The sequence below is a fragment of the Trachypithecus francoisi genome, unplaced genomic scaffold, assembly GCF_009764315.1.
Source record: "Trachypithecus francoisi isolate TF-2019V2 unplaced genomic scaffold, Tfra_2.0 Lachesis_group13, whole genome shotgun sequence".
Taxonomy (NCBI): domain Eukaryota; kingdom Metazoa; phylum Chordata; class Mammalia; order Primates; family Cercopithecidae; genus Trachypithecus; species Trachypithecus francoisi.
In genome coordinates, this window is record NW_022681458.1 from 84,597,079 (window position 1) to 84,624,287 (window position 27,209).

A 27,209-nucleotide genomic window follows, 5' to 3' on the forward strand; every position below is an offset into this window, starting at 1 on the left:
AGAAAGAATTCTACATATCATAATGGCCTGAAATAGGCAGTTAACAATGAGGAAAATGCCCAAGCTATTCCCCAGCTGAATGGCACATGGGGTATCAGAATATGAGTATCCTTCACTCCAGAGAATTTCAGTGAAAACAATGAAATAGTTTTCTGAAGGTTAAAGATGTAGGGAGTTTTACATATGATGACACAGGGGTTCCAGAGGGCTCAGTAGAAAGCACTGAAAAGGATTAGATCGAGAGAGAGAGCAAGTGAGAGGGAGAGAGAGAGAGAGCACACTTATACTATAGCAATGCCTGAAGGTAACAGAGAGTCAAAGATGGAAATAATTGGTCTTGAGATTGCAGAAAGCTCCAGGTATAACATACGCCTAGGGCCTGCACAGGACAGTGTATCAAGTGATCAAGTGGTGTCAGAAATCTGAGGATGCCAGCAACCCAGGGTTACTCTGCTTGTGGTCAAGGGATTGTCTGCAAAAGAGCCACTGACTTTCTCCAAGGCCAGTGCTGGGAGTAAGGAAATATTATTGGTCTGTTTTAACCCAGAGAAAAATGCTCTTTGATTTCGTATCTGTTCTTTTAAAAATAACTTGTTTTGAAGTAGCTTAATTTTTTTCTGATTATAAAAGAAATATGATTCATTGGAAAAATAAGGTAATACAGAAAAGAATAAGATAAAGGTTGTTTATAATTCCCAGATGGAGATGACATAATCATTGCTAACATTTCCGTGTCTGTCATTAATAGAATTCCCTGGCATTTATCAGTTAGGACTCTAGAACTTTCCTTGTCAATCAATGTTTCCTCTCTCTCCTGCACCCACCCTCTCTGTCACGCTCCATCTTGGATGCTGCTGCCTTTCTAGCTTTATCTCTGTTCTCTCTAAATCCAGAGCTCTGTCATATCTGGAGTGGATATCACTGCACATTGGGCTTATTTAGTTATTCATTAAACATTGAACAGATGTTGCTCTTGTGGCTGCAGAGTTGCTATGTTTGTGGCGATGGTGCTTGGGATGCTTCTTTTGATTCTCCCAGAAATCAGAGACCATGTTGGCAAGTCAGGAAACCACTTAGATTTTCCTATTCACCTCTGTCTCAGAAGAGGAAATGCCACCTTGGGGGTAGGGCTAGCCCAGCCTCTACAACAGACCCCCTGCTGCCAGTCACTCACTATGTACCATTGAGGTACTCCCCTTCAAGAGCCAGTCTCTTGACCCAGGGACAACATGGCAGGCCAGAGTGGTGGAATGGGCCTCTGTCAAATAAACATTCATTGTCTCATCCCACTGGGAAATCCTGAATAAGGGTTTCAGCTCCCTGAAAACAGTTCATACCTACTTCTGGTTTTCTCATTTTGCTTACATTTCTGGAAAAGGGAAGTAAAACAGGCCTACTGTTAACACTGCTTTCACCTTTTTGCACTTGATAAGCCTGACCTTTATTTTACCACATAAGTCAGAAGTACTATATACCACAACCCTGCTAATTTGCTCTTTTCCTCCTTCCTCCCACCTATCTCCTGCCACTTCCCCAGAAGCATAAAGCTTTCAACATCCTGCTGTCCATTAGCATAAATAAACTAATGCTTTTAAAATAAAAATAGTTTTAATGCTATATTTGTTAAAGACTGCATTACCATAAGAAGATAAAAATATTCTTGAGTAACAGCTAGATCATATACTTTAGAGACAATAACATACTTTTATTGTGGTTCTCTGGAAAGTTGATTATTTTAACCATAGATTAAACCTTAGGTCTCAGCACAAGTTATATTTCCATTCATTGCAGAAATTGTTAAACCTTGCAGTTTCTCAGGGCATCTACCTTCGTGTTTTAATTTATTTTTCTGTTGCCAATATATTATAAACATATCTATGAAACAAAAAAGATGAAGTGCCCTTTAAATTCAATTTTGTAATATGAACCAGTGGATATGGTTATGGCTTTTCCCCTCATTTTTACATATCTGTTGTTAATTTAAATTTTATATAACATTTATACAATAGATTAAAAAATACTGGGCTAAGAAAAAACAGAAGTGGCAAGAAATGGAAATGAGAGATCTTCAGCGTCTAGAAGAACTGAAGAAATTAATGGCTGAACAGTCACTAAAAGACAGAGAAAGGTAAAAGAAAATTTAAAATTGTGTGGAAATGAAGGTGGTGAATGGAGTCTTTTGTAATGTGTTAGAATAAATAATATCAGAGGGAGCATTTTTCTGTACTTAATGTATCCTTTCAATATTTATATTCACAAATGAATACAACGATATCTATAATGCATTTTAAATTCTCATATTCATACATTAACCTCCGGTTTTTCATTTTGTTCCTTAGATAGCTTCCTAGTTAAAACCCTCACAGAGGATTTGATAGTATTTGATTACCCACCGTGTGCATAAAATGATACTGGCTGCTGCTGTAACTATCTCTTGACCCAGAAGGAGAAAACCGTTATTCAAATAAGAAGGAAAACCCATTTACTGTGACAGAGGCTGGGGAAGACAGTACACAATTATACAGTGCTGTGTGGTGTTTATTATAGCATACTTAGGGCATGCCCAATACATGAAAAAAAATTGGAATTTCCTAGAAATATGTAGTTTTAGACCTGGAAAGGATATTTGAGATCAAGTAGCCTAGTCTCCTCATTTTACATGTAAGTACAATAAGAGATTTAAGTTATTTTTTCCAAAGTTACTGTATCAGTTAGGGTTGATTAGGAGACAAAAAACATATAGTAATTTGAACAGGGAAAGTTTAAGAGAAAGCATGATAAACTCTAACAGGAAATCCTTTCTATATAAAGAGATAAATAGCATGCTAAAGAATACCCTAGGACTTAAGGAGGGTTCCCATGGAAGAACCAAGTTTGGAACTGAGGAGCCCTCTCCATGGTTGGGATTCACACCTTACCGAAGAAGCTATGGTCATGACCCTCTGAATGGTGAAGTTCTCGGGTGGATTAAGACAGAGCTAGCTCAATAGTCACTAGGCAAACAGGGAACACCCAACTTGGGTGCAGGCAGGCCAAAGCTGGAAGCCAATTATTGAGATGCTTGCAAGGCTCAATGGAAATCTGACCATAGAAGTACCTTTGAAATTTGATGGGACTGACCATCAGTGCGCCATTGGAACTCCATGGACACAGCAACACTTGTGTCCCCTACACATGCTGCTGGCAGCTGTACAGTATGAACAAGAAGGCATAAACACACGAACCAGGAAGGAAATCCCCTTCTTCTGCAGTGTCCTTCAAGCACCCTCTTGTGACACAGCTTAATATTTTGCCAGTGGCAAGGGACAGATAGAGGGTCCACCTCCATTTTCAGAGAGCAGACAATGAAGGGTGGAGCTGTGAGACGTTACACTGATAACTGACATAGTTATCTAATTTAGCTAGCTCCTTAGTGAATTTTCACAAAAGATAAAGAAGAGAGAGCTCTCATTTCATAACATAAATCACAGTAAATTTCCTTTAAATAGTGAGCTTCCCTGGTATATTTACCTTAGTCACTCTAAAAAGATTTCCTGGAACTCTATACTTTCTGCTTAATTTCACTCGGAACCTAAAATTGCTATAACAAATAAAACCTATCTTGAAAATTGCCCCTCAGACTTACATATAACTTTGGAAGGCATAACCATTGGATACAATGAGGTTTACTTGTATCTAGGAAGCTTCCTTTGTGACCCATGTGACTGTTATCTCAAACTCTAATCACTGAGGTTGTAGATTGAATCTGGAGTTTCAAATAGATGCTAAGCATTCCTAAGGATTTTCTGGACAAAATGTACATTATTTCCCAGGTAGCTCAGGATTTTAGAGTTTAGTATAATCTATTACTGAGAGAACTGAGAATATAGCAAAGCCAGGGCTAATGGTTAGAAGGTGAAGCCATCAATGAGAACCCAGATTAACAAACACAAACCAAGACCTAAGTGGATAGAGGCCATGGGTCAGAAACAAGGAGGTGGATAAGAATTCCCAAACAGCTAAATACTAAAGGGCAAGGCAAAGGCAGATTGATCAGTGTAAAGCTATCCTAGCAAAACGAAAGAGAGCCACAGAAATTAAAAGGAATGGGGAAAACAGAACAGATATGTAGTTCCAGCATTAGGAGACAGGCTTCCACTAAAATTACCCCTCATAGTCAGGGAGCTTCTTTGATTACAGAGTCATTTCAGCTTTTGCTTCCTGTCCCAATAATTATCAAGATTAGCTGATTCAGAACTTCAGTTGAAAAAGAAGAAAAGGAAAATCAGATTAATCTGCATTACGCAACAGAAAAAAATAGGCATATTATAAGATACTAAAAAGAGCACTAAAGACTAGGAGCCAGGAGACCGAGGTTTTAGTCTTGACTCTTCTTTGAATTTTATATGACCTTGGGAGAGTCTGTCATTTCACCTCCACAGGCTCTGTTTTGTCCTCTGTAAAATTGAACTGGATAACTTCTGAGGACAGAGTTAATCAACTTTTAAGGGCCTATGATCTGTTTGTTCAACTCTTATGTTAAAATACTGTAGATTCAGATAATTGAGTCCAATGCTTATTTGCCAATGGAAAATCACTGAAAAAGGCCTTTAAAATGTCAGTATATATAAGAGATATAATTCTCAGAAAACGTTTTATAATATTATAGAAGTATATTCCGGCCGGGCGCGGTGGCTCAAGCCTGTAATCCCAGCACTTTGGGAGGCCGAGACGGGCGGATCACGAGGTCAGGAGATCAAGACCACCCTGGCTAACACGGTGAAACCCCGTCTCTACTAAAAAAATACAGAAAACTAGCCGGGCGAGGTGGCGGGCGCCTGTAGTCCCAGCTACTCGGGAGGCTGAGGCAGGAGAATGGCGTAAACCCGGGAGGCGGAGCTTGCAGTGAGCTGAGATCCGGCCACTGCACTCCAGCCTGGGCGACAGAGCGAAACTCCGTCTCAACAAAAAAAAAAAAAAAAAAAAAAAAAAAAAAAAAAAAAAAAGAAGTATATTCCTCGTTTTGTGACTTAGGAGATAGAGTTCAACATACAAAATTACTGATAGGTTTTGCTTTTGATAGTAACCAGAAGTTGTCTTCTTTCATAACTACATAGCACTAAGAAATCTGGTTGATTGGTTAAAACATTTTTCTGTACTACTGAAATACAATTCATAAATCTTGTGTTTGATATTTTAACTACGGACACTTTTTTTCCGTATCAAAATACGCTGGCTTGAAGCAGTTTCCAGATCTGTGTTCAGAACACACACACATATCCTTGAGGGTTTGAAAACTTCTGTCATTTACTTCCCTTTTCTATTTTTAAGTTCTAAGATTATATTTCTTAAAAACAACATTCAGCGGGACATGGTGGCTCAACCCTCTTATCCCAGCACTTTGGGAGGCCAAGGCAGGCGGATCACAAGGTCAGGAGATCGAGATCAATCTGGCTAACACAGTGAAACCCTGTCTCTGCTAAAAAAAAAAATACAAAAAATTAGCTGGGCGTGGTGGCGGGCACCTGTAGTCCCAGCTACTCGGGAGGTTGAGGCAGGAGAATGGCATGAACCTGGGAGGCGGAGCTTGCAGTGAGCCAAGATCGCGCCACTGCACTCCAGCCTGGGCGACAAGAGCGATACTCCATCTCAAAAAAAAAAAAAATTAATAAATAAAATTATATATTAGGTTGAACCACATAAAATTCCATTTTTGTAGGTCAAAATGGTTGAGTATTGGCAATTTCATGTGGTTCAACATTAAAAAAAGACATAGAATTGTTTTATTAATTACATTTACCTTCTCAGTCTATTAGAATATGTTTTTTGCCCTCTTCATTTTATCGAAATTGTTTTTGCCCAATTTTCCACTAACCTCCTAATACCCTATTTTTATTTCTCAACATGCCATTAAGATTAAGAGGGAAGGCTCTAGAATTGTCTGACATTAGAATACTGGCTCTATCCTTTATAGCTGTGTGAACTTTGGATGAGTTATTTAACTTCTCTGTGCTTCAGTTTCCTCATCTGTACATTGAGGATATAAACAGTATCTACTTCTTAAGATTGTTGCAAGGATCAAATGATACATTGAATGTAACATATTCACTGCCTGGAACACAGTAAGTATTCATTAAATATAAGTGATTTCTATCAATTGACTTTTACATCATGAAATACTAACGTATTTTTTCTCAAAATATTAAAGCAAGAAGGCCACACTTCAAGCCAGAAGGAGAGCCCTCACCAGAACCTGACCATGCTGGCACCTAGATCTTGGGCTTCTAGCCTCCAGAATAGTGAATAAATAAATTTCTGTTGTTCAAGTCACCCAGTCTATGGTATTTTGTCATGATGGCCCAAGCTAACTAATACAATGTTACTATATTATTAAATGTATTGTGCTTTTTAAGCCAGGCCTGGTGGCAGGTACCTGCAATCCCAGCTACTCAGGAGGCTGAGGCAGGAGAATTGCTTGAACCCGGGAAGCTGGGGTTGCAGTGAGCTGAGATCATGCCATTGCACTCCAGCCTGGATGACAGAGCGAGACTCCATCTCAAAAAAAAAAAAAAAAGTATTGTGCTTTTTGTTGCTGTTCTTAAAGATTTTATGTAGTACATATATAGGTACATTTTAAATGAATATTTTAAAAATATTCTAAGTAAAATGTAAAAATGAGGACATTATTATAAAAATTAAAGTTAAAGCAAAAGTGCCCTTAACCACTACCCTCATGTCATCTCTTCTCTAAAAGTCATTACTTTTATTGTTTTTAAATGCACACACATACATGCTATCTATTTTGTATGTACCTATGTAAAATCAAGTTTAAGAACAGCAACAAAAATCACAATACATTTAACAATATAATACCACTGTATTAGTTAGCCTGGGCGATCATGACAAAATATCATAGACTGGGTAACCTGAACAACAGAAATTTATTTTCTCACTATTCTGGAGGCTAGAAACTCAAGATCAACGTGCCAGCATGGTCAGGTTCTGGTGAGGGGTCTCTTCCTGGCTTGCAGAGTGGGGCCATCTTGCTGTGACTTCACATGATGAAGAGAGAGAGTCAGCAAGTACTTGAGTGTCTCTTCTTATAAGGGCATGACTCCCACTGTGAGGGCTACATCTCCAAATACTGTCAAATTGAGGGTTAGGCTCTCAACATATGAATTTTGAGCAGACACATCCAGTCTATAGCAACCATTTGTGTAAAAAAAGCATTTATGTATGTACAAATCGACTATTTACTACTAACTTCTATTTATAGGTTGCTGCTGGCATATAAGTCCTTTGTGCTAGTTAGAAAAAGGTGCCTCCTTCTGGTGGCAGAGTGCATATTGCTCCTACTACAAGTGGACAAATTAGGAAAAGACTCCCTTCTGAATCACAGCATACAGCTTGACAAGCAGAGGCAAAGCTGGATGTCACACTTCATTTGGATCTCTGGTCATGGATCATTTTTGTAAAGCACAAACTTCAAAATGATACATGGTATCTCTGCAAATAAACCTACCTAATTCTTTTAAAATAGTATATATTATTCATATTTCTTCTAAAATGTAGTTCTGTAGCCATCTGGAACTTATTTTAATGAGTGATATGAGCTAAATTGTTCTAAATTGATAGCCAACTATCTAAACACCAATTATTTAATGATTCATCTTTACTCACTGATTTAAAATGCCACCTTTGTTATATATTACATTTCTAATTATACTTTTATATCCATATGGACTCTTGATTAGATTAAAAACTGATCTATGTTTATAGTTCTACATTGATAGCATGCTGTTTTAATTATTCTGTTTTGCTATCTAGTAGAACAAGTGTTCACTCATTATTCTTTTCAAAAATATCTTAGCTATTCTTATGTCAGATTTCACTTGGAAATGTTGTTGATTTTTTTGTATTGAAATTTTATTAAGGAGAGCTGACACATATACCAAATTAATCTCCAGCCTGGGGACATGCTTCCAAATAGCTCTACAGTTCTAGACTTCTACTAGATCCTTTAGAAAAGTTCATCATTTTTTTTTTTCTGGTGAGGACAGAAATTATTTTTGAAATAGGTAGAAATTGGTGACCAAGAAGCCAATTATAAGTTTCCTTCAGTAAGCTCTTCGAGAAAAAGTATCTGAACTAAGGAAGTGACAGTGGGAAGCAGAAGTGCTACAAAAGCTGACAGATGTGTGTGAAGTATTTACATGAGTTAGAGTTGATGACTCATGTCATCAGGGATGGAGTCTGAAGGAAGACAAAGAATGAAACCCTGAATATTATTGTGCTTTTTCTGGCCTCTTTGTTGAAAGCTTTAGTTATTTTGTTTTCAATGTATTTTATTTCCTAACCAATTCATTTGGCTATAGTTTTTTTTTTTCTGTTTATTTTGGCCATATTCTACAAGGTTTGAAATATGTGTTTTTATTACCTAATTTCTAGTAGTTTTCATTTCATTTTTGATGTCACAACAATTGATGGATATTGGGGTGATTGCCACAGCTAAGTTTCAGTTTCATTGATTGTCTTGCGATGGGCTTCAAATTGGTTAGCAAACTGTATAGCAAAATGTGTACAAGTTAAAATACTAATCAAAATATGAGTATTAAATGGAAGATACCTTTAGTTTTTTTGGGTAACAAATAACAGTCTTCAAAATAGACATAAGAACGTATCTTTGTCTTTTTTTTTTTTTTTTTTACCACAACGTTTATTCTTTGTATTATTTCGTTTCTGTCACTCTATGCTCGAGGTTCCTTTCTGGCCATCCCAAAACGTTGCCACTTAGGCCTCCAAAGTCTTCTCCCCCTCCCCCCACCCCACCACTGCTGAAAGCTAAACTGTCTCTCTTTCGCATACAGTGGTTATTCTTTCTTTTCAGCAGGGCACTGACTGCGCTTCCTAACTAACCTTGTTGGGACCAGTACTGGTGCCCTGGTCACTGCAGTGTAGAGTTCTCTACAGCTGCAGTGATTCTTTGATGTATATGTTTATTTTGTTTTCAGGTGATTTTAAACACTTACCCTGTTCCCAGAAACTTTCTTTACTGAGTATTCTTTATGTTGGGTAGTGAAAGATTCTAAACACAGGGAGGAGTAGAAAGCTAGGATATGTAAGGGTCATATCTCATTCGCTGTATATCCTTAGCATCACTGCTTTCTATTATCAGTGACTGTTGCAGAGCAAGCAAGCAGAAATTAGACTGTTCTTCCAAGCACAGGGGCCTTTCTCCCCTTTACATTATGACATTTTGAAAATGCTTATTACAATGTTCAATCTTTAACTTTTCTGAAGTTCAGCTCTCTTGTAGTTAACATAACAATCTTCTTCCTCTGTATTTGCCAATTATTGCTTTAATAAGGATAATTATAATTGTGGCCTTTCATTTACTTATCTCCATTGCTGTTTCTTGTAATTTAATAAATAGCTTGCTTTTCTCATTTTACCTCCTTTGTACTAATTTTAATGATTCAAAAATGTTTTAACAATATACTCCAGAAGATAATTTTAAAGATTTCTAAAAGGAGATTTACTTAGCTAAGGAGTTCCTCTAGATACCATTTCATGACCAAAAAAACTGAAGTTGCGTACAACCAACAAATGGATGCTACAGGTTCTAAGAACTTTATCAGTCAATGGTCATGTAATACTAGAGCAGCTGTTATTCCATTCTTTGCTACATTAGAATCACTTGGGGAGCTTTTGAAACTCCTGATGCCCAGGCCAGACCCCAGACCAACTAAATTCATATCTCTGGGGAAAATTCTAATCCCCACATTTTTGGGAAATTCTTAGGGAATTCTAAAGTGCAGCAAAATTTAAGAGCCATTGTGCTAGAGTTCTTTCTACACTTTCTAAAGTGTGGGCCCAAAGTCATCTACTGGGTTTTTGAGACCATTCCACTTTTTGTAGAAATGCCCATAATTTTGCTTTTCCCAGACAGTACCCTCACTGAGCTCAGAGAGGTCATATAGGTGAAACTTACATTCATGGAACAGTTTATCAATTCTAGAAAACCTCTTCAAGTAAAAATTTTGCATGTTATTTTTCTTTTTTCTTTTTTTTTATTATACTTTAAGTTCTAGGGTACATGTGCATAACGTGCAGGTTTGTTACATATGTATACTTGTGCCATGTTGGTGTGCTGCACCCATCAACTCGTCAGCACCCATCAATTCGTCATTTATATCAGGTATAACTCCCAATGCAACCCCTCCCCCCGCCCCCTCCCCATGATAGGCCCCGATGTGTGATGTTCCCCTTCCCGAGTCCAAGTGATGTCATTGTTCAGTTCCCACCTATGAGTGAGAACATGCGGTGTTTGGTTTTCTCTTCTTGTGATAGTTTGCTAAGAATGATGGTTTCCAGCTGCATCCATGTCCCTACAAAGGATGCAAACTCATCCTTTTTTATGGCTGCATAGTATTTCATGGTGTATATGTGCCACATTTTCTTAATCCAGTCTGTCACTGATGGACATTTGGGTTGATTCCAAGTCTTTGCTATTGTGAATAGTGCCGCAATAAACATACGTGTGCATGTGTCTTTCTAGCAGCATGATTTTAATCCTTTGGGTATATACCCAGTAGTGGGATGGCTGGGTCATATGGTACATCTAGTTCTAGATCCTTGAGGAATCGCCATACTGTTTTCCATAATGGTTGAACTAGTTTACAATCCCACCAACAGTGTAAAAGTGTTCCTATTTCTCCACATCCTCCCCAGCACCTGTTGTTTCCTGACTTTTTAATGATTGCCATTCTAACTGGTGTGAGATGGTATCTCATTGTGGTTTTGATTTGCATCTCTCTGATGGCGAGTGATGATGAGCATTTTTTCATGTGTCTGTTGGCTGTATGAATGTCTTCTTTTGAGAAATGTCTGTTCATATCCTTTGCCCACTTTTTGATGGGGTTGTTTGTTTTTTTCTTGTATATTTGTTTGAGTTCTTTGTAGATTCTGGATATTAGCCCTTTGTCAGATGAGTAGGTTGCAAAAATTTTCTCCCATTCTGTAGGTTGCCTGTTCACTCTGATGGTAGTTTCTTTTGCTGTGCAGAAGCTCTTTAGTTTAATTAGATCCCATTTGTCAATTTTGGCTTTTGCTGCCATTGCTTTTGGTGTTTTAGACATGAAGTCCTTGCCCATGCCTATGTCCTGAATGGTATTACCTAGGTTTTCTTCTAGGGTTTTTATGGTATTAGGTCTAACATTAAGTCTCTAATCCATCTTGAATTAATTTTCGTATAAGGAGTAAGGAAAGGATCCAGTTTCAGCTTTCTACTTATGGCTAGCCAATTTTCCCAGCACCATTTATTAAATAGGGAATCCTTTCCCCATTTCTTGTTTCTCTCAGCTTTGTCAAAGATCAGATGGCTGTAGATGTGTGGTATTATTTCTGAGGACTCTGTTCTGTTCCACTGGTCTATGTCTCTGTTTTGGTACCAGTACCGTGCTGTTTTGGTTACTGTAGCCTTGTAGTATAGTTTGAAGTCAGGTAGCGTGATGCCTCCAGCTTTGTTCTTATGACATAAGATTGTCTTGGCAATGCAGGCTTTTTTGGTTCCATATGAACTTTAAAGCCGTTTTTTCCAATTCTGTGAAGAAACTCATTGGTAGCTTGATGGGGATGGCATTGAATCTATAAATAACCTTGGGCAGTATGGCCATTTTCACGATATTGATTCTTCCTATCCATGAGCATGGTATGTTCTTCCATTTGTTTGTGTCCTCTTTGATTTCACTGAGCAGTGGTTTGTAGTTCTCCTTGAAGAGGTCCTTTACATCCCTTGTAGTTGGATTCCTAGGTATTTTATTCTCTTTGAAGCAATTGTGAATGGAAGTTCATTCCTGATTTGGCTCTCTGTTTGTCTGTTACTGGTGTATAAGAATGCTTGTGATTTTTGCACATTAATTTTGTATCCTGAGACTTTGCTGAAGTTGCTTATCAGCTGAAGGAGATTTTGGGCAGAGACAATGGGGTTTTCTAAATATACAATCATGTCATCTGCAAACAGGGACAATCTGACTTCTTCTTTTCCTAGCTGGATACCCTTGATTTCTTTCTCTTGCCTGATTGCCCTAGCCAGAACTTCCAACACTATGTTGAATAGGAGTGATGAGAGAGGGCATCCCTGTCTTGTGCCAGTTTTCAAAGGGAATTTTTCCAGTTTTTGCCCATTCAGTATGATATTGGCTGTGGGTTTGTCATAAATAACTCTTATTATTTTGAGGTACGTTCCATCAATACCGAATTTATTGAGCGTTTTTAGCATGAAGGGCTGTTGAATTTTGTCAAAAGCCTTTTCTGCATCTATTGAGATAATCATGTGGTTCTTGTCTTTGGTTCTGTTTATATGCTGGATTACGTTTATTGATTTGCGAATGTTGAACCAGCCTTGCATCCCAGGGATGAAGCCCACTTGATCATGGTGGATAAACTTTTTGATGTGCTGCTGAATCTGGTTTATCAGTATTTTATTGAGGATTTTTGCATCGATGTTCATCAGGGATATTGGTCTAAAATTCTCTTTTTTTGTTGTGTCTCTGCCAGGCTTTGGTATCAGGATGATGTTGGCCTCATAAAATGAGTTAGGGAGGATTCCCTCTTTTTCTATTGATTGGAATAGTTTCAGAAGGAATGGTACCAGCTCCTCCTTGTACCTCTGGTAGAATTCAGCTGTGAATCCATCTGGTCCTGGACTTTTTTTGGTTGGTAGGCTATTAATTATTGCCTCAATTTCAGAGCCTGCTATTGGTCTATTTAGGGATTCAACTTCTTCCTGGTTTAGTCTTGGAAGAGTGTAAGTGTCCAGGAAATTATCCATTTCTTCTAGATTTTCTAGTTGATTTGCGTAGAGGTGTTTATAGTATTCTCTGATGGTAGTTTGTATTTCTGTGAGGTCCGTGGTGATATCCCCTTTATCATTTTTTATTGCGTCTATTTGATTCTTCTCTCTTTTCTTTATTAGTCTTGCTAGTGGTCTGTCAATTTTGTTGATCTTTTCAATAAACCAACTCCTGGATTCATTGATTTTTTGGAGGGTTTTTTGTGTCTCTATCTCCTTCAGTTCTGCTCTGATCTTAGTTATTTCTTGCCTTCTGCTAGCTTTTGAATGTGTTTGCTCTTGCTTCTCCAGTTCTTTTAATTGTGATGTTAAAGTGTCAATTTTAGATCTTTCCAGCTTTCTCTTGTGGGCATTTAGTGCTATAAATTTCCCTCTACACACTGCTTTAAATGTGTCCCAGAGATTCTGGTATGTTGTATCTTTGTTCTCGTTGGTTTCAAAGAACATCTTTATTTCTGCCTTCATTTTGTTATGTACCCAGTAGTCTTTCAGGAGCAGGTTGTTCAGTTTCCATGTAGTTGAGAGGTTTTGATTGAGTTTCTTAGTCCTGAGTTCTAGTTTGATTGTACTGTGGTCTGAGAGACAGTTTGTTATAATTTCTGTTCTTTTACATTTGCTGAGGAGTGCTTTACTTCCAATTATGTGGTCAGTTTTGGAATAAGTGCGATGTGGTGCTGAGAAGAATGTATATTCTGTTGATTTGGGGTGGAGAGTTCTATAGATGTCTATTAGGTCCGCTTGGTGCAGAGATGAGTTCAATTCCTGGATATCCTTGTTAACTTTCTGTCTCGTATATCTGTCTAATGTTGACAGTGGAGTGTTGAAGTCTCCCATTATTATTGTATGGGAGTCTAAGTCTCTTTGTAAGTCTCTAAGGACTTGCTTTATGAATTTGGGTGCTCCTGTATTGGGTGCATATATATTTAGGAGAGTTAGCTCTTCCTGTTGAATTGATCCCTTTACCATTATGTCATGGCCTTCTTTGTCTCTTTTGATCTTTGATGGTTTAAAGTCTATTTTATCAGAGACTAGGATTGCAACCCCTGCTGTTTTTTGTTCTCCATTTGCTTGGTAGATCTTCCTCCATCCCTTTATTTTGAGCCTATGTATGTCTCTGCATGTGAGATGGGTCTCCTGAATACAGCAGACTGATGGGTCTTGACTCTTTATCCAGTTTGCCAGTCTGTGTCTTTTAATTGGAGCATTTAGTCCATTTACATTTAAGGTTAATATTGTTATGTGTGAACTTGATCCTGCCATTATGATATTAACTGGTTATTTTGCTCATTAGTTGATGCAGTTTCTTCCTAGCCTCGATGGTCTTTACATTTTGGCATGTTTTTGCAATGGCTGGTACCGGTTGTTCCTTTCCATGTTTAGGGCTTCCTTCAGGGTCTCTTGTAAGGCAGGCCTGGTGGTGACAAAATCTCTAAGCATTTGCTTATCTGTAAAGGATTTTATTTCTCCTTCACTGATGAAAGTTAGTTTGGCTGGATATGAAATTCTGGGTTTAAATTCTTTTCTATAAGAACGTTGAATATTGGCCCCCACTCTCTTCTGGCTTGTAGAGTTTCTGCCGAGAGGTCTGCTGTTAGTTTGATGGGCTTCCCTTTGTGGGTAACCCGACCTTTCTCTCTGGCTGCCCTTAAGATTTTTTCCTTCATTTCCACTTTGGTGAATCTGGCAATTATGTGTCTTGGAGTTGCTCTTCTGGAGGAGTATCTTTGTGGCGTTCTCTGTATTTCCTGAATTTGAATGTTGGCCTGCCCTACTAGGTTGGGGAAGTTCTCCTGGATGATATCCTGAAGAGTGTTTTCCAACTTGGTTCCAATTTCCCCCTCACTTTCAGGCACCCCAATCAGATGGAGATTTGGTCTTTTTACATAATCCCATACTTCTTGCAGGCTTTGTTCATTTCTTTTTCTTCTTTTTTCTTTTGGTTTCTCTTCTCGCTTCATTTCATTCATTTGATCCTCAATCGCTGATACTCTTTCTTCCAGTTGATCGAGTCGGTTACTGAAGCTTGTGCATTTGTCACGTATTTCTCGTGTCATGGTTTTCATCTCTGTCATTTTGTTTATGACCTTCTCTGCATTAATTATTCTAGCTATCAATTCTTCCACTCTTTTTTCAAGATTTTTAGTTTCTTTGCGCTGGGTACGTAATTCCTCCTTTACCTCTGAGAAGTTTGATGGGCTGAAGCCTTCTTCTCTCATCTCGTCAAAGTCATTCTGTGACCAGCTTTGATCCATTGCTGGCGATGAGCTGCACTCCTTTGCAGGTGGAGATGCGCTCTTATTTCTTGAATTTCCAACTTTTCTGCCCTGCTTCTTCCCCATCTTCGTGGTTTTATCTGCCTCTGGTCTTTGATGATGGTGACGTACTGATGGGGTTTTGGTATAGGTGTTCTTCCTGTTTGATAGTTTTCCTTCTAATAGTCAGGACCCTCAGCTGTAGGTCTGTTGGAGATTGCTTGAGGTCCACTCCAGACCCTGTTTGCCTGGGTATCAGCAGCAGAGGTTGCAGAAGATAGAATATTGCTGAACAGCGAGTGTACCTGTCTGATTCTTCCTTTGGAAGCTTCCTCTCAGGGGTGTACTCCACCCTGTGAGGTGTGGGGTGTCAGACTGCCCCTAGTGGGGGATGTCTCCCAGTTAGGCTACTCAGGGGTCAGGGACCCACTTGAGCAGGCAGTCTGTCCGTTCTCAGCTCTCAACCTCCGTGTTGGGAGATCCACTGCTCTCTTCAAAGCTGTCAGACAGAGTCGTTCGCGTCTGCACAGGCCTCTGCGGCTTCCCCTTTTGTTGTTTAGCTGTGCCTTGTCCCCAGAGGTGGAGTCTACAGAGACAGGCAGGTTTCCTTGAGCTGCTGTGAGCTCCACCCAGTTCGAGCTTCCCAGTGGCTTTGTTTACCTACTTAATTAAGCCTCAGCAATGGCGGGTGCCCCTCCCCCAGCCTCGCTGCTGCTGATTTGGTTAGATCGCAGACTGCTGTGCTAGCAATGAGGGAGGCTCTGTGGCCATGGGACCCTCTCGGCCAGGTGTGGGTATAATCTCCTGGTGTGCCTGTTTGCTTAAAGCACAGTATTGGGGTGGGAATTACCCGATTTTCCAGGTGTTGTGTGTCTCAGTTCCCCTGGCTAGGAAAAGGGATTCCCTTCCCCCTTGCACTTCCCAGGTGAGGCAATGCCTCGCCCTGCTTCAGCTCTGGCTGGTCCGGCCGCAGCAGCTGACCAGCACCAATTGTCCGGCACTCCCCAGTGAGATGACCCCAGTACCTCAGTTGAAAATGCAGAAATCACCGGTCTTCTGTGTCGTTCACGCTGGGAGTTGGAGACTGGAGCTGTTCCTATTCAGCCATCTTGCTCCCTGCATGTTATTTTTCTAACAACCCAGTTATGTGTATGTATGTGTGTGTGTGTGTGTGTGTGTGTGTGTGTGTTTAGTGGAGAAAACATTGCTTTCCACAGTAAAAATCAAACAAACAAACAAAAAACACTAATTTTAGGTTATTTTTTCCCAAATAACAGCATTTTCCTGGTTGTAAAACAGTAAACATTTGAAGTTTAAGATGTCAATGACCATTTGGGAAGGAAGAGACTAGAGCCAGCTGCCTTTCTAACACTAAATTGGCCTTGCAAATCTAGTGTGTGTTTTGAGGTGCTTGCCAGCATCGGGGAATTGACAGTTACTGCGTTTTCTAAGTAACAAAGCCAGATGTTTCTATTTTCCATGTCTTTTCTTAACAATGTGCAAATTTCAACATGTTGTATTGGAAGGCACTAAGGAAATTTAAAGTGGGTTCACAGTCTAATATTTGAGATCTTTAAAGAGTATGTTTAGTAAAGTGACTTCATCAGAAATTTTTACAAACATTTGTCATGTTTTTGCTTCTCAGCATGAGATTTCTCAAAATTAGTGGGATTGCTCTTGTTCATTAAGTCTCTGTCAACCAAATCCCCATTCCAAGTGGATGTGCCAAATGATACAGTCCAAAGATCAGTGTGAACCATTAAACAAATATAGTTCTTAATAGGACTGTTTTGTATTTTATATGTATATTAGAAATGTTTTGCAAATTAGCAGTAACTTAAAAGATGGAAAGAAACCTCATTGGTGGCCAACAGTAATAATAATAATAGTACTTATGACCTGCTCCTCAGTGTAACAAAACAAATTGTGGGAGATGTGTGTGTGTTCATAAATTGGGACATGGATACACAGATTATTTGGATATGATTGTAGTAGCTCTCGAATGGAGCTTAGCTAAGCAAGCATGATTGACAGAGAGGATAAGAAATTCAAGGACAAAGCAATATATAGCCATTTTGATGTGAAAATGAGCAAGCAAGCTTGTGCCTGTGGGCAAATGGAACACCAGATGGGCAGAGATGGCACAGCTGAGGGTCATTCAAGAGGTCTTGGATGATGATTTAGCTCCTGATGACTGTACATCAAGTTGACTGTACGTATGTGGTTCCTTCTAAACCACAAGCAATTGAAGCATGTCATTTGCTGAGTAGTTTAGGCTGCTTTTACTTTGTTGTTTACAAGTTTGATTTTTGATTTTGGAAATTTTGTTCATTTAAAGAGATACTGGATTTTCATTGTACGCTAAGTTGATCTGTCTGTTGCATTTACTTGTTCGGGTCATAAAATGGAATGTCAGCAAGTATGTGTCTGGTAGAGGCCAGACAACAATCAGAAATGCTTTAGAATATGTTTTTTAATGTATAAATGGGCATTATTACATCCCTTTATGCCCACCATTATTTTTGTTTCATATGTATGTGTCAGTGAATTGACCACAGATGCTGTAATTCCAAATAGAACATCTAGGTGCTATGATCTTTTTGAGAATCAGTTATCTCAAATTCTCCTCTTCAGTAACACAGACTTTTATTTTGGTACATAACTAGTGCTACAGATATTTGAAAGTTTTTTTTGGAGCATTAGGTTGTTTTCTTTCTTTTTTTTATTATTATACTTTAAGTTCTGGGATACATGTGCAGAATGAACAGGTTGGTTACATAGGTATATACGTGCCATGGTAGTTTGCTGCACCCATTAACCCATCATCCACATTAGGTATTTCTCCTAATGCTATCCCTCCTCTAGCCCCCCACCCTGCAACAGGCCCCAGTGTGTGATGTTCCCTTCATTGTGTCCATGTGTTCTCATTGTTCAACTACCACTTATGAGTGAGAACATGTAGTGTTTGGTTTTCTGTTCCTGTGTTAGTTTGCTGAGAATGATGGTTTCCAGCTTCATCCGTGTCCCTGCAAAGGACGTGAACTCATCCTTTTTTACAGCTGCATAGTATTCCATGGTGTTTATGTGCCACATTTTCTCTATCCAGTCTGTCACTGATGGACATTTGGGTTGGTTCCAAGTCTTTGCTATTGTGAACAGTGCCTCAGCAAACATATGCGTGCATGTGTCTTTATAGCAGAATGATTTATAATCCTGGGTATTAGGTATATACCCAGTAATGGGATTGCTGGGTCAAATGGTATTTCTGATTCTAGATCCTTGAGGAATTGCCACACTGTCTTCCACAATGGTTGAACTAATTTAAACTCCCACCAACAGTGTAAAAGCATTCCTATTTCTCCACGTCCTCTCCAGCATCTGTTGTTTCCTGACTTTTTAATGATTGCCATTCTAACCGGCAAGAGACAGTATCTCGTTGTGGTTTTGATTTGCATTTCTCTAATGACCAGAGATGATGAACGTTTTTTCATATGTTTTTTGGCCACATAAATGTCTTCTTTCAAGAAGTGTCTGTTCAAATCCTTTGCCCACTTTTTGATGGGGTTGTTTTTTTCTTGTAAATTTGTTTAAGTTCCTTGTAGATTCTGGATATTAGCCCTTTGTCAGATGGATAGATTGCAAAAATTTTCTCCCATTCTGTAGGCTGCCTGTTCACTCTGATGATAGTTTCTTTTGCTCTGCAGAAGCTCTTTATTTTAATTAGATCCCATTTGTCAATTTTGGCTTTTGTTGCCATTGCTTTTGGTGTTTTAGTCATGAAGTCTTTGCCCATGCCTATGTCCTGAATGGTATTGCTGAGGTTTTCTTCTAGGTTTTTTATGGTTTTAGGTATTACATTTAAGTCTTTAATCCATCTTGAGTTAATTTTTGTATAAGGTGTAAGGAAGAGATCCAGTTTCAGTTTTCTGCATATGGCTAGCCAATTTTCCCAACACCACTTATTAAATAGGGAATCATTTCCCCATTGCTTGTTTTTGTCAGGTTTGTCAAAGATCAGATGGTTTCAGATGTGTGGTGTTATTTCTGAGGCCTCTGTTCTGTTCCATTGGTCTATATATCTGTTTTGGTACCAGTACCATGCTGTTTTGGTTACTGTAGCCTTGTAGTATAGTTTGAAGTCAGGTAGTGTGATGCCTCCAGCTTTGTTCTTTTTGCTTAGATTTTCTTGGCTATATGAGCTCTTTTTGGTTCCGTGTGAAATTTAAAGTAGTTTTTTCCAATCCTGTGAAGAAAGTCAATGGTAGCTTGATGGGGATAGCACTGAATCTATAAATTACTTTGGGCAGTATGGCCATTTTGATGATATTGATTCTTCCTATCCATGAGCATAGAATGTTTTTCCATTTGTTTGTGTCCTCTTTTATTTTGCTGAGCAGTGATTTGTAGTTCTCTGTGAAGAGGTCCTTCACGGCCCCTGTAAGTTGTATTCCTAAGTATTTTATTCTCTTTGAAGCAATTGTGAATGGGAGTTCACTCATGATTTGGCTCTCTGTTTGTCTGTTATTGGTATATAGGAATGCTTGTGATTTTTGCACATAGATTTTGTATCCTGAGACTTTGCTGAAGTTGCTTATCAGCTTAAGGAAATTTTGGACTGAGGTGAGGGGGTTTTCTAAATATACAATCATGTCATCTGCAAGTAGAGACAATTTAACTTCATCTCTTCTTGTTCGAATGCCCTTTATTTCTTTCTCTTGCCTGATTGCCCTAGCCAGAACTTCCAATACTATGGTGAATAGGAGTGGGGAGAGAGGGCATTGTTGACTTGTGCCAGTTTTCAAAGGGAATGCTTCCAGCTTTTTCCCATTCAGTATGCTATTGGCTGTGGGTTTGTCATAAATAGCTCTTATTATTTTGAGATATGTTCCTTCAATGCCTAGTTTTTAGCATAAGAGGGTTTTAGCATGAAGGGGTGTTAAATTTTATTGAAGGCCTTTTCAGCATCTATTGAGATAATCACATGGTTTTTGTCATTGGTTCTGTTTATGTGATAGATTACAGTTATTGATTTGCATATGTTGAACCAGCCTTGCATCCCAGGAATGAAGCCAACTTGATCATGGTGGATAAGTTTTTTGATGTGCTTCTGGATTTGATTTGCCAGTATTTTATTGAGGATTTTCACATCAATGTTCATCAGGGATATTGACCTGAAATTTTCTTTTTTGTTGAGTCTCTGCCAGGTTTTGGTATCAGGATGACACTGGCCTCATAAAATGAGTTAGGGAGGAATCCTTCTTTTTCTGTTGTTTGGAATAGTTTCAGAAGGAATGGTACCAGCTCCTCTTTGTACCTCTGGGAGAATTTGGCTGTGAATCTGTCTGATCTTGGGCTTTTTATTTTTTGGTTGAAAGGCTATTAATTACTGCCTCAACTTTAGAACTTGTTATTGGTCTATTCAGGGATTTGACTTCTCCCTGGTTTAGACTTGGGAGGGTGTATGTGTCCAAGAATTTATTGATTTCTTCTAGATTTTCTAGTTTATTTGCATAGAGTGTTTATAGTATTCTCTGATGGTAGTTTGTTTTTCTGTGGGATCAGTGGTGATATCCCTTTTATCATTTTCTATTGTGTCTATTTGATTCTTCTCTCTTTTATTCTTTGTTAGTCTGGTTGGCAGTCTATCTATTTTGTTAATGTTTTCAAAAAAACAGCTCTGGGATTCATTGATTTTATTTTTTTTGAAGGGTTTTTTGTGTCTCTATCTCTTTCAGGTCTGCTCTGATCTTATTTATTTCTTGTATTCTGCTAGCTTTTGAATTTATTTGTTCTTGCTTCTCTAGTTCTTTTAATTGTGATATTAGAGTGTCAATTTTACATCTTTTCTGCTTTCTCCTGTGGGCATTTAGTGCTATAAATTTCCCTGTAAACACTACTTTAGCTGTGTCCCAGAGATTCTGGTACATTGTGTCTTGGTTCTCATTGGTTTCAAAGAACTTTTTTTTTTTTTTTTTTTTTTGAGATGGAGTCTTGCTCTGTCACCCGGGCTGGAGTGCAGTGGCGCAATCTCAGCTCACTGCAAGCTCTGCCTCCTGGGTTCACACCATTCTGCTGACTCAGCCTCCTGAGTACCTGGGACTATGGGTGCCTGCCACCATGCCTGGCTAATTTTTTTTTTTTTTTTTTTGTATTTTTAGTAGAGATGGGTTTCACCATGTTGGCCAGGATGGTCTTGATCTCCTGACCTCGTGATCCACCCACCTCGGCCTCCCAAAGTGCTGTGATTACAGGCATGAGTCACCGCACCCGGCCTTGAATGAATTTCTTAATCCTGCATTCTGATTTGATTGCACTGTGGTCTGAGAGACTGTAATGATTTCTGTTCTTTTGCATTTGCTAAGGAATGTTTTACTTCTAACTCTGTGGTCAATTTTAGAGTGAGTGCAATGTGGTGCTGAGAAGAATGCATATTCTGTTGACTTGGGGTGGAGAGTTCTGTAGATGTCTATTAGGTCTGCTTGATGCAGAGCTGAGTTCAGTCCTGAATATCCTTGTTAATTTTCTCTCATTGTTCTGTCTAATATTGACAGTGGGGTATTAAAGTCTCCCACTATTACTGTGTGGGAGTCTAAGTCTCTTTGTAGGTCTCTAAGAACTTGCTTTATGAATCTGTGTGCTCCTGTATGGGGTGCATATATATTTAGGATAGCTCGCATTTCTTGTTGCTTGGATACCTTTACCATTATGTAATGCCCTTTTTTGTCTTTTTTGATCTTTGTTGGTTTAAAGTCTGTTTTATCAGAGACTAGGATTGCAACCCCTGCTTTTTTTTTTTTTTCTTTCCATTTGCTTGGTAAATATTCCTCCATCCCTTTATTTTGAGCCTATGTGTGTCTTTGCACGTGAGATGGGTCTCTTGAATACAGCACACCAATGGGTCTTGACTTTTTATCCAATTTGCCAATCTGTGTTTTTAAATTGGGGCATTTAGCCCATTTACATTTAAGGTTGATATTGTTATGTGTGAATTTGATCCTGTCATTATGATGCTAGCTGGTTATTTTGTCCATTAGTTGATGCAGTTTCTTCATGGTGTTGATGATCTACAATTTGGTATGTTTTTGCAGTGGCCGGTACTGGTTTTTCTTTCTGTATTTAGTGCTTCCCTCAGGAGCTCTTGTAAGACAGGCCTTGTGGTGGCAAAATCTCTCAGCATTTGCTTGTCTGTAAAGGATTTTATTTCTCCTTCACTTATGAAGCTTAGTTTGGCTGGATATGATATTCTGAGTTGAAAATTATTTTCTTTTAGAATGTTGAATATTGGCCCTCACTCTCTTCTGGCTTCTAGGGTTTCTGCAGAGATATCCACTGTTAGTCTGATGGGCATCCCTTTGTGGGTAACCCGACCTTTCTCTCTGGCAGCCTTTACGCTTATATGCAGAGGTAAATGCTTTGCAGCTTCCTCAGCAGCAAAGGATGCTGTGTCCTCTAGTACGTCACCCAGTATTGGTGAGTGATATGGAGGCAACCATTATATACTTTATTGATGTCTTTATTACTAACCTCTTAGGGAGTTTTACTAAGCAGTTTTAAGTAATGAAATACTCACCTTTTGGGCATAAACTTTGCAAAGATTTTATAAAGCTGCAGGGCTAGGTAGGCAGAAACTTATCCGGTATGGGTTAAATGAAGGAAGGAGAATAAAGCCATGGATTGGGAGAAATAAAATGGTAGCTTTTACAATATGCCAGTACCCTGGTGGATACCATAGAACTCCAGGCACTTGAAGTTTATTCTTTTGGGGGACTACCCCTGAAAAAATATATGTATGTATAAAAATATGCATTTATGTTTATTTATATCTATACATACATAAATACAGCCATCAGATGATATTAAATAAGAATTAGAAGGTTAGTGAAGGGAGTATGTTTATAATCTGGGGTTATTTTCTTTATATATTCTAACATAAGTTTTACAGTGTCACATAATTTTAAAGCTGGGAGGAATCTTACAATGCATCTAGTCCATCCTCCTTGCATTTACAAAGATTTTAGCTTACAAGCAACAGAAATCCTTTCTAGTTAAATTTTGTAGTAAAAAGATTTCTGTGGAAAGATTTTTTTTTTTTTGAGACGACGTCTCACTCTGTTGTTCCAGGCTGATGTGCAGTGGCATGATCTCGGCTCACTGCAAGCTCTGCCTCCTGGGTTCCCGCCATTCTGTGGACTCAGCCTCCCAAGTAGCTGGGACTACAGGTGCCCACCACCATGCCTGGCTAATTTTTTTTGTATTTTTAGTAGAGATGGGGTTTCACCGTGGTCTCAATCTCCTGACCCCATGATCTGCCCACCTTGGCCTTCCAATGCCTGGGATTACAGGCATGAGCCACCGTGCCCAGCCGGAAAGATATTTGACTAACCCTCAGAAGCATCAGTTAGGCCACAGACCCAAGCTTACCAAACAGTTGGGAATAATGAAATCTGGGAAGACAGAAAAGAGTCAGGTTTGGAACCCAACTCCCTTTGGAATTATCCTCTTTTTTTTTTTTTTTTTTTGAGACGGAGTCTCGCTCCGTCGCCCAGGCTGGAGTGCAGTGGCCGGATCTCAGCTCACTGCAAGCTCCGCCTCCCGGGTTTACGCCATTCTCTCACCTCAGCCTCCCGAGTAGCTGGGACTACAGGCGCCCGCCATCTCGCCCGGCTAATTTTTTGTATATTTTAGTAGAGACGGGGTTTCACCGTGTTAGCCAGGATGGTCTCGATCTCCTGACCTCGTGATCCGCCCGTCTCGGCCTCCCAAAGTGCTGGGATTACAGGCTTGAGCCACCGCGCCCGGCCGGAATTATCCTCTTAAGTTTAACTATGACTACTGGACACCATGGCGTGCCTCCCCCTCTGTGGTCTCATGACATTGGACATCTCTGCTGGCAACACTGCCTTTGTTCCTGTTCCTGTCATGCCACCCAGCTCAGGGTCCTAACAGCTCCTCAACAGGCCCTGCTTCTCTGCACCACTGGCTTCTAAGTGCAGCATCCATGGGGCTGAGCTCAGGTCCCACACTCATGCTCTAACTGCAAAGGAGGCTGGGAAAGCATGCATCAGGCCTCCGCTTATAGTGGGGATTTCTACAAAAGAGGAAGGGGGCTCAGAAGCTGAGAAAAAAGAAAGAGAACACCTTCTACAGTTCACAGTTTTAGTTGGAAAAATCAACACATAGCCTTCTTTCTATACTTAAAACAGCAAAAAATTTGCTTCCACCTAACACTGTTGTTTTATCTTTTACAACCCAAAATGTACTCACTTCATTCCCAAAGGGAATAAACTTAAAGTCTTATTTGTGACAGCATCCAGCTCCAAATCCAAGATCCCTAGGTCATATCTTTTTGTCCCATCATCCTCTCGTCTTGTCATGATCTATCTTGATATTCCGTGACCTGTGAATGGAATTTTAAAGTTCACTACCAATAACAACACCTCATATAAAATAGTATAGAAAAGGGAGGTGAAGGAAGTGAACAGAAAATGTGTATGTGTTCGTGTGTGTGTGTGTGTGTGTGTGTCAGATCAAGGATGAACACCTTTCTGTAAGTGGTCCTTGCTTCTGCAAATGGTCAAGATCATAATTCAGATTTATAATTTCCCTTCTCTACTGTGAATTACATATGCCCTTTGCTTTCAGCCAGCATCTTGACTGATTGCAGTTCTTTACTTAATAGGTTGACTGCTACCTTAATTTCTGAAGGACTTACTTGCAGAGGTTGACTTTTATCCCTGGCATACAATTCCATAAGGTGTCTTAGGAATTCTTTGGATTTCATCTGCTTCTCCCTGCCTGTATTAAATTACAGCACTCCTATATCCCCTTGATAGGTCTATTGTTCCAACCAACACTGTAACCTTCTTTTATGTCTGTTTGCTTCATGGTATGACAAACCCCAAAAGGCAAACATTTGCATCAGATCTTAAGTCAATGTAACCATTGTTGTCCTCCGATGGCAGCATTAGAAGTAAAACCAGCAGAGCCTGGAGTCCTGGGGATGGGGAACCGAAATTTTATTAAAGGATCTTTGGGGTTATTGTGAAAAGCACCATTCCCACTTGTATTTAATGGTACAACTATGTGCATATTCTGTCTTTGTGAGAAATGGCACCATATATTGGTCACTAATCAGAGCAAAATCACTTCTTACAAAACAGCATTGAACCTCAGAAAATATTGCTTCCCAGTTCATTCTGTAGCGGAGTCTTCAATTGGCTATCTGTCGTTTTATAAGGACAGCAGCATCCGGGTGATGCGGTGAATGCCTGCGCTTCAGCCTATTGCTCTACTTCTTACACAGTAAATGGACTTCCTTAGGAAGAAACAATGTCCTGTGGGATATTATGGATACACAGTTGGCACAAAAACAGTGTATAGTGAAAGAAAATCCAATTTATTTTTTCTGTCCTTTCCATGATAAAAGTGTGCAATAAATATTGGAACTGGCTAAAATCGGCTGATTCCCTTGGGGTATTATACCATGCTAAGGACTCACAGGTACAGTAGTCGGATTAGCCTTGATAAAAGCAACCTACATGGTTGAGCAGTCCATAGCCCCTGTTCCCATCACTAGGAGCATTTTATCGTAAGCCCATTGAGCAAGTGGCAGGTTGCTGGAGAAGAAGACTGATACACACATAGTAGGCCATGACTCCCACCTACTTCTTTAAAATCACCTCCATACAATACATGTGCACTCTGGACTAACTTCAACAATTTTTCGGAGACTTATTTTCACAAATCCTCCAATCTTATTCCTTCAATGTCCGTAACCTACTGGCCAAACCATTAGCTACTGCCCACAAAATGTTACTAATCCATCTTTTATTCATCTGGTAAAAACTATTTGTTGAGTACTAATATGAGCCAGTCACTAATTCTTTACATCAGGTAGAGTGAACATGGAAATCATCCTATTGAAATTACATTTGCATGGTAAATTTCCCTCCTCAGTCCCCTTTCAGGGACTTCTCTGAGCAGTACCATCAATCCCAGCACTCAGCTTCTGTCTGGACCAGTGCATGTGTAGATCCAGCTGTAAAACTGGCTCATTTTTTCCTTTCTCCAGAGGGGGTCTTAGGGGCTATGGGTGTGGGTTGAAGGAGGGATGCTGCTGAGGCAGGAGTGGCATGCTGAGTGGGAGCTGCCTGTCTGTGTAAATTACATGGGTCTTCACGCCCATTCCACATTGGTTTCATAAGTTGGTACTGCTTAGGCACTCCTAGAAGCATCTGGTGGCTCAGATGACACCCAGCTCATTAGAATAGCTCTGAGTCTCATTGTTACCTGGTATCTTAAGATCAGGAGCCAAACTCTTGTTTATGAAATGGAGGTTAAAAAAATACATACCTCATATGGTTCTTGTGAGGGATAAACACACTAAAACATGGAAAACACTTACTACAATGCCTACTACATGTATCTGCTTGACAAATGATAGTTATCATAATGATCACCAGGGTCCAATAGTGATTAAAGAGCTAGATCTTAAAAGAAAACTTAAAACTTGTAAAGACGGCATGATTGTGCTGCAGAACCCTGAAGGTCTCTACTATGTGAGAACCTATAAAGGTTTTGACATGCTCTATAAGACATTCTAGTCACCCAGAATACACCGTGACACCAGTGAACTCTGCATCAAGGCCAAGTGGCATTGCCGTCTGCATCATGACCTGGACCAGTTGGACACCTTTCTCTTGTTCTGACCCGTGTTCATACTGTTAGCTGTTTAGGTCACTCACTAAACTGACTGGAATGGCATTCACAAATGCTGATTTTGCTACCTTCCAAACCTACAAAGAATCATCTGGCATTATGATTGTCTTTTTTTAATGTGGAGTAAGAAAATCTGTATTAAAATCCGTACCTTCCCGCTTCCTACCTCTATGACCTTAGTCAAGTTACCGATGTCACTGAACACACCCAAGTGGTTGTTAGCAGAATTAAAGGAAACGATGTATATAAAGCACCCAGAGTACAATACACACTGTTATATTCATTTCTCTCTACACCTTCCTCCTTATCTACAATGTTTAGCCAGCTGTCTCTGGGGCTTTGCTATGTGGATGTCTCTCCGGCACTTCACATTTTCCATGCCTCAGGTAAAGATATTCATCACTCTC

The 27,209-nt window shown here is 39.4% G+C and overlaps 1 protein-coding gene across 1 annotated transcript in view; it reads left to right on the plus strand.

Annotated features, from left to right (window-relative positions):
• Window positions 1-27,209, plus strand: part of CCDC148 (coiled-coil domain containing 148) — a 291,005-nt gene that overhangs the window by 228,919 nt on the left and 34,877 nt on the right. Inside the window, exon 12 of the mRNA XM_033231425.1 lies at window positions 2,010-2,128. Within this exon, the coding sequence (XP_033087316.1) occupies window positions 2,010-2,128 (119 nt within the window). The remainder of the gene's footprint in view (window positions 1-2,009; window positions 2,129-27,209) is intronic.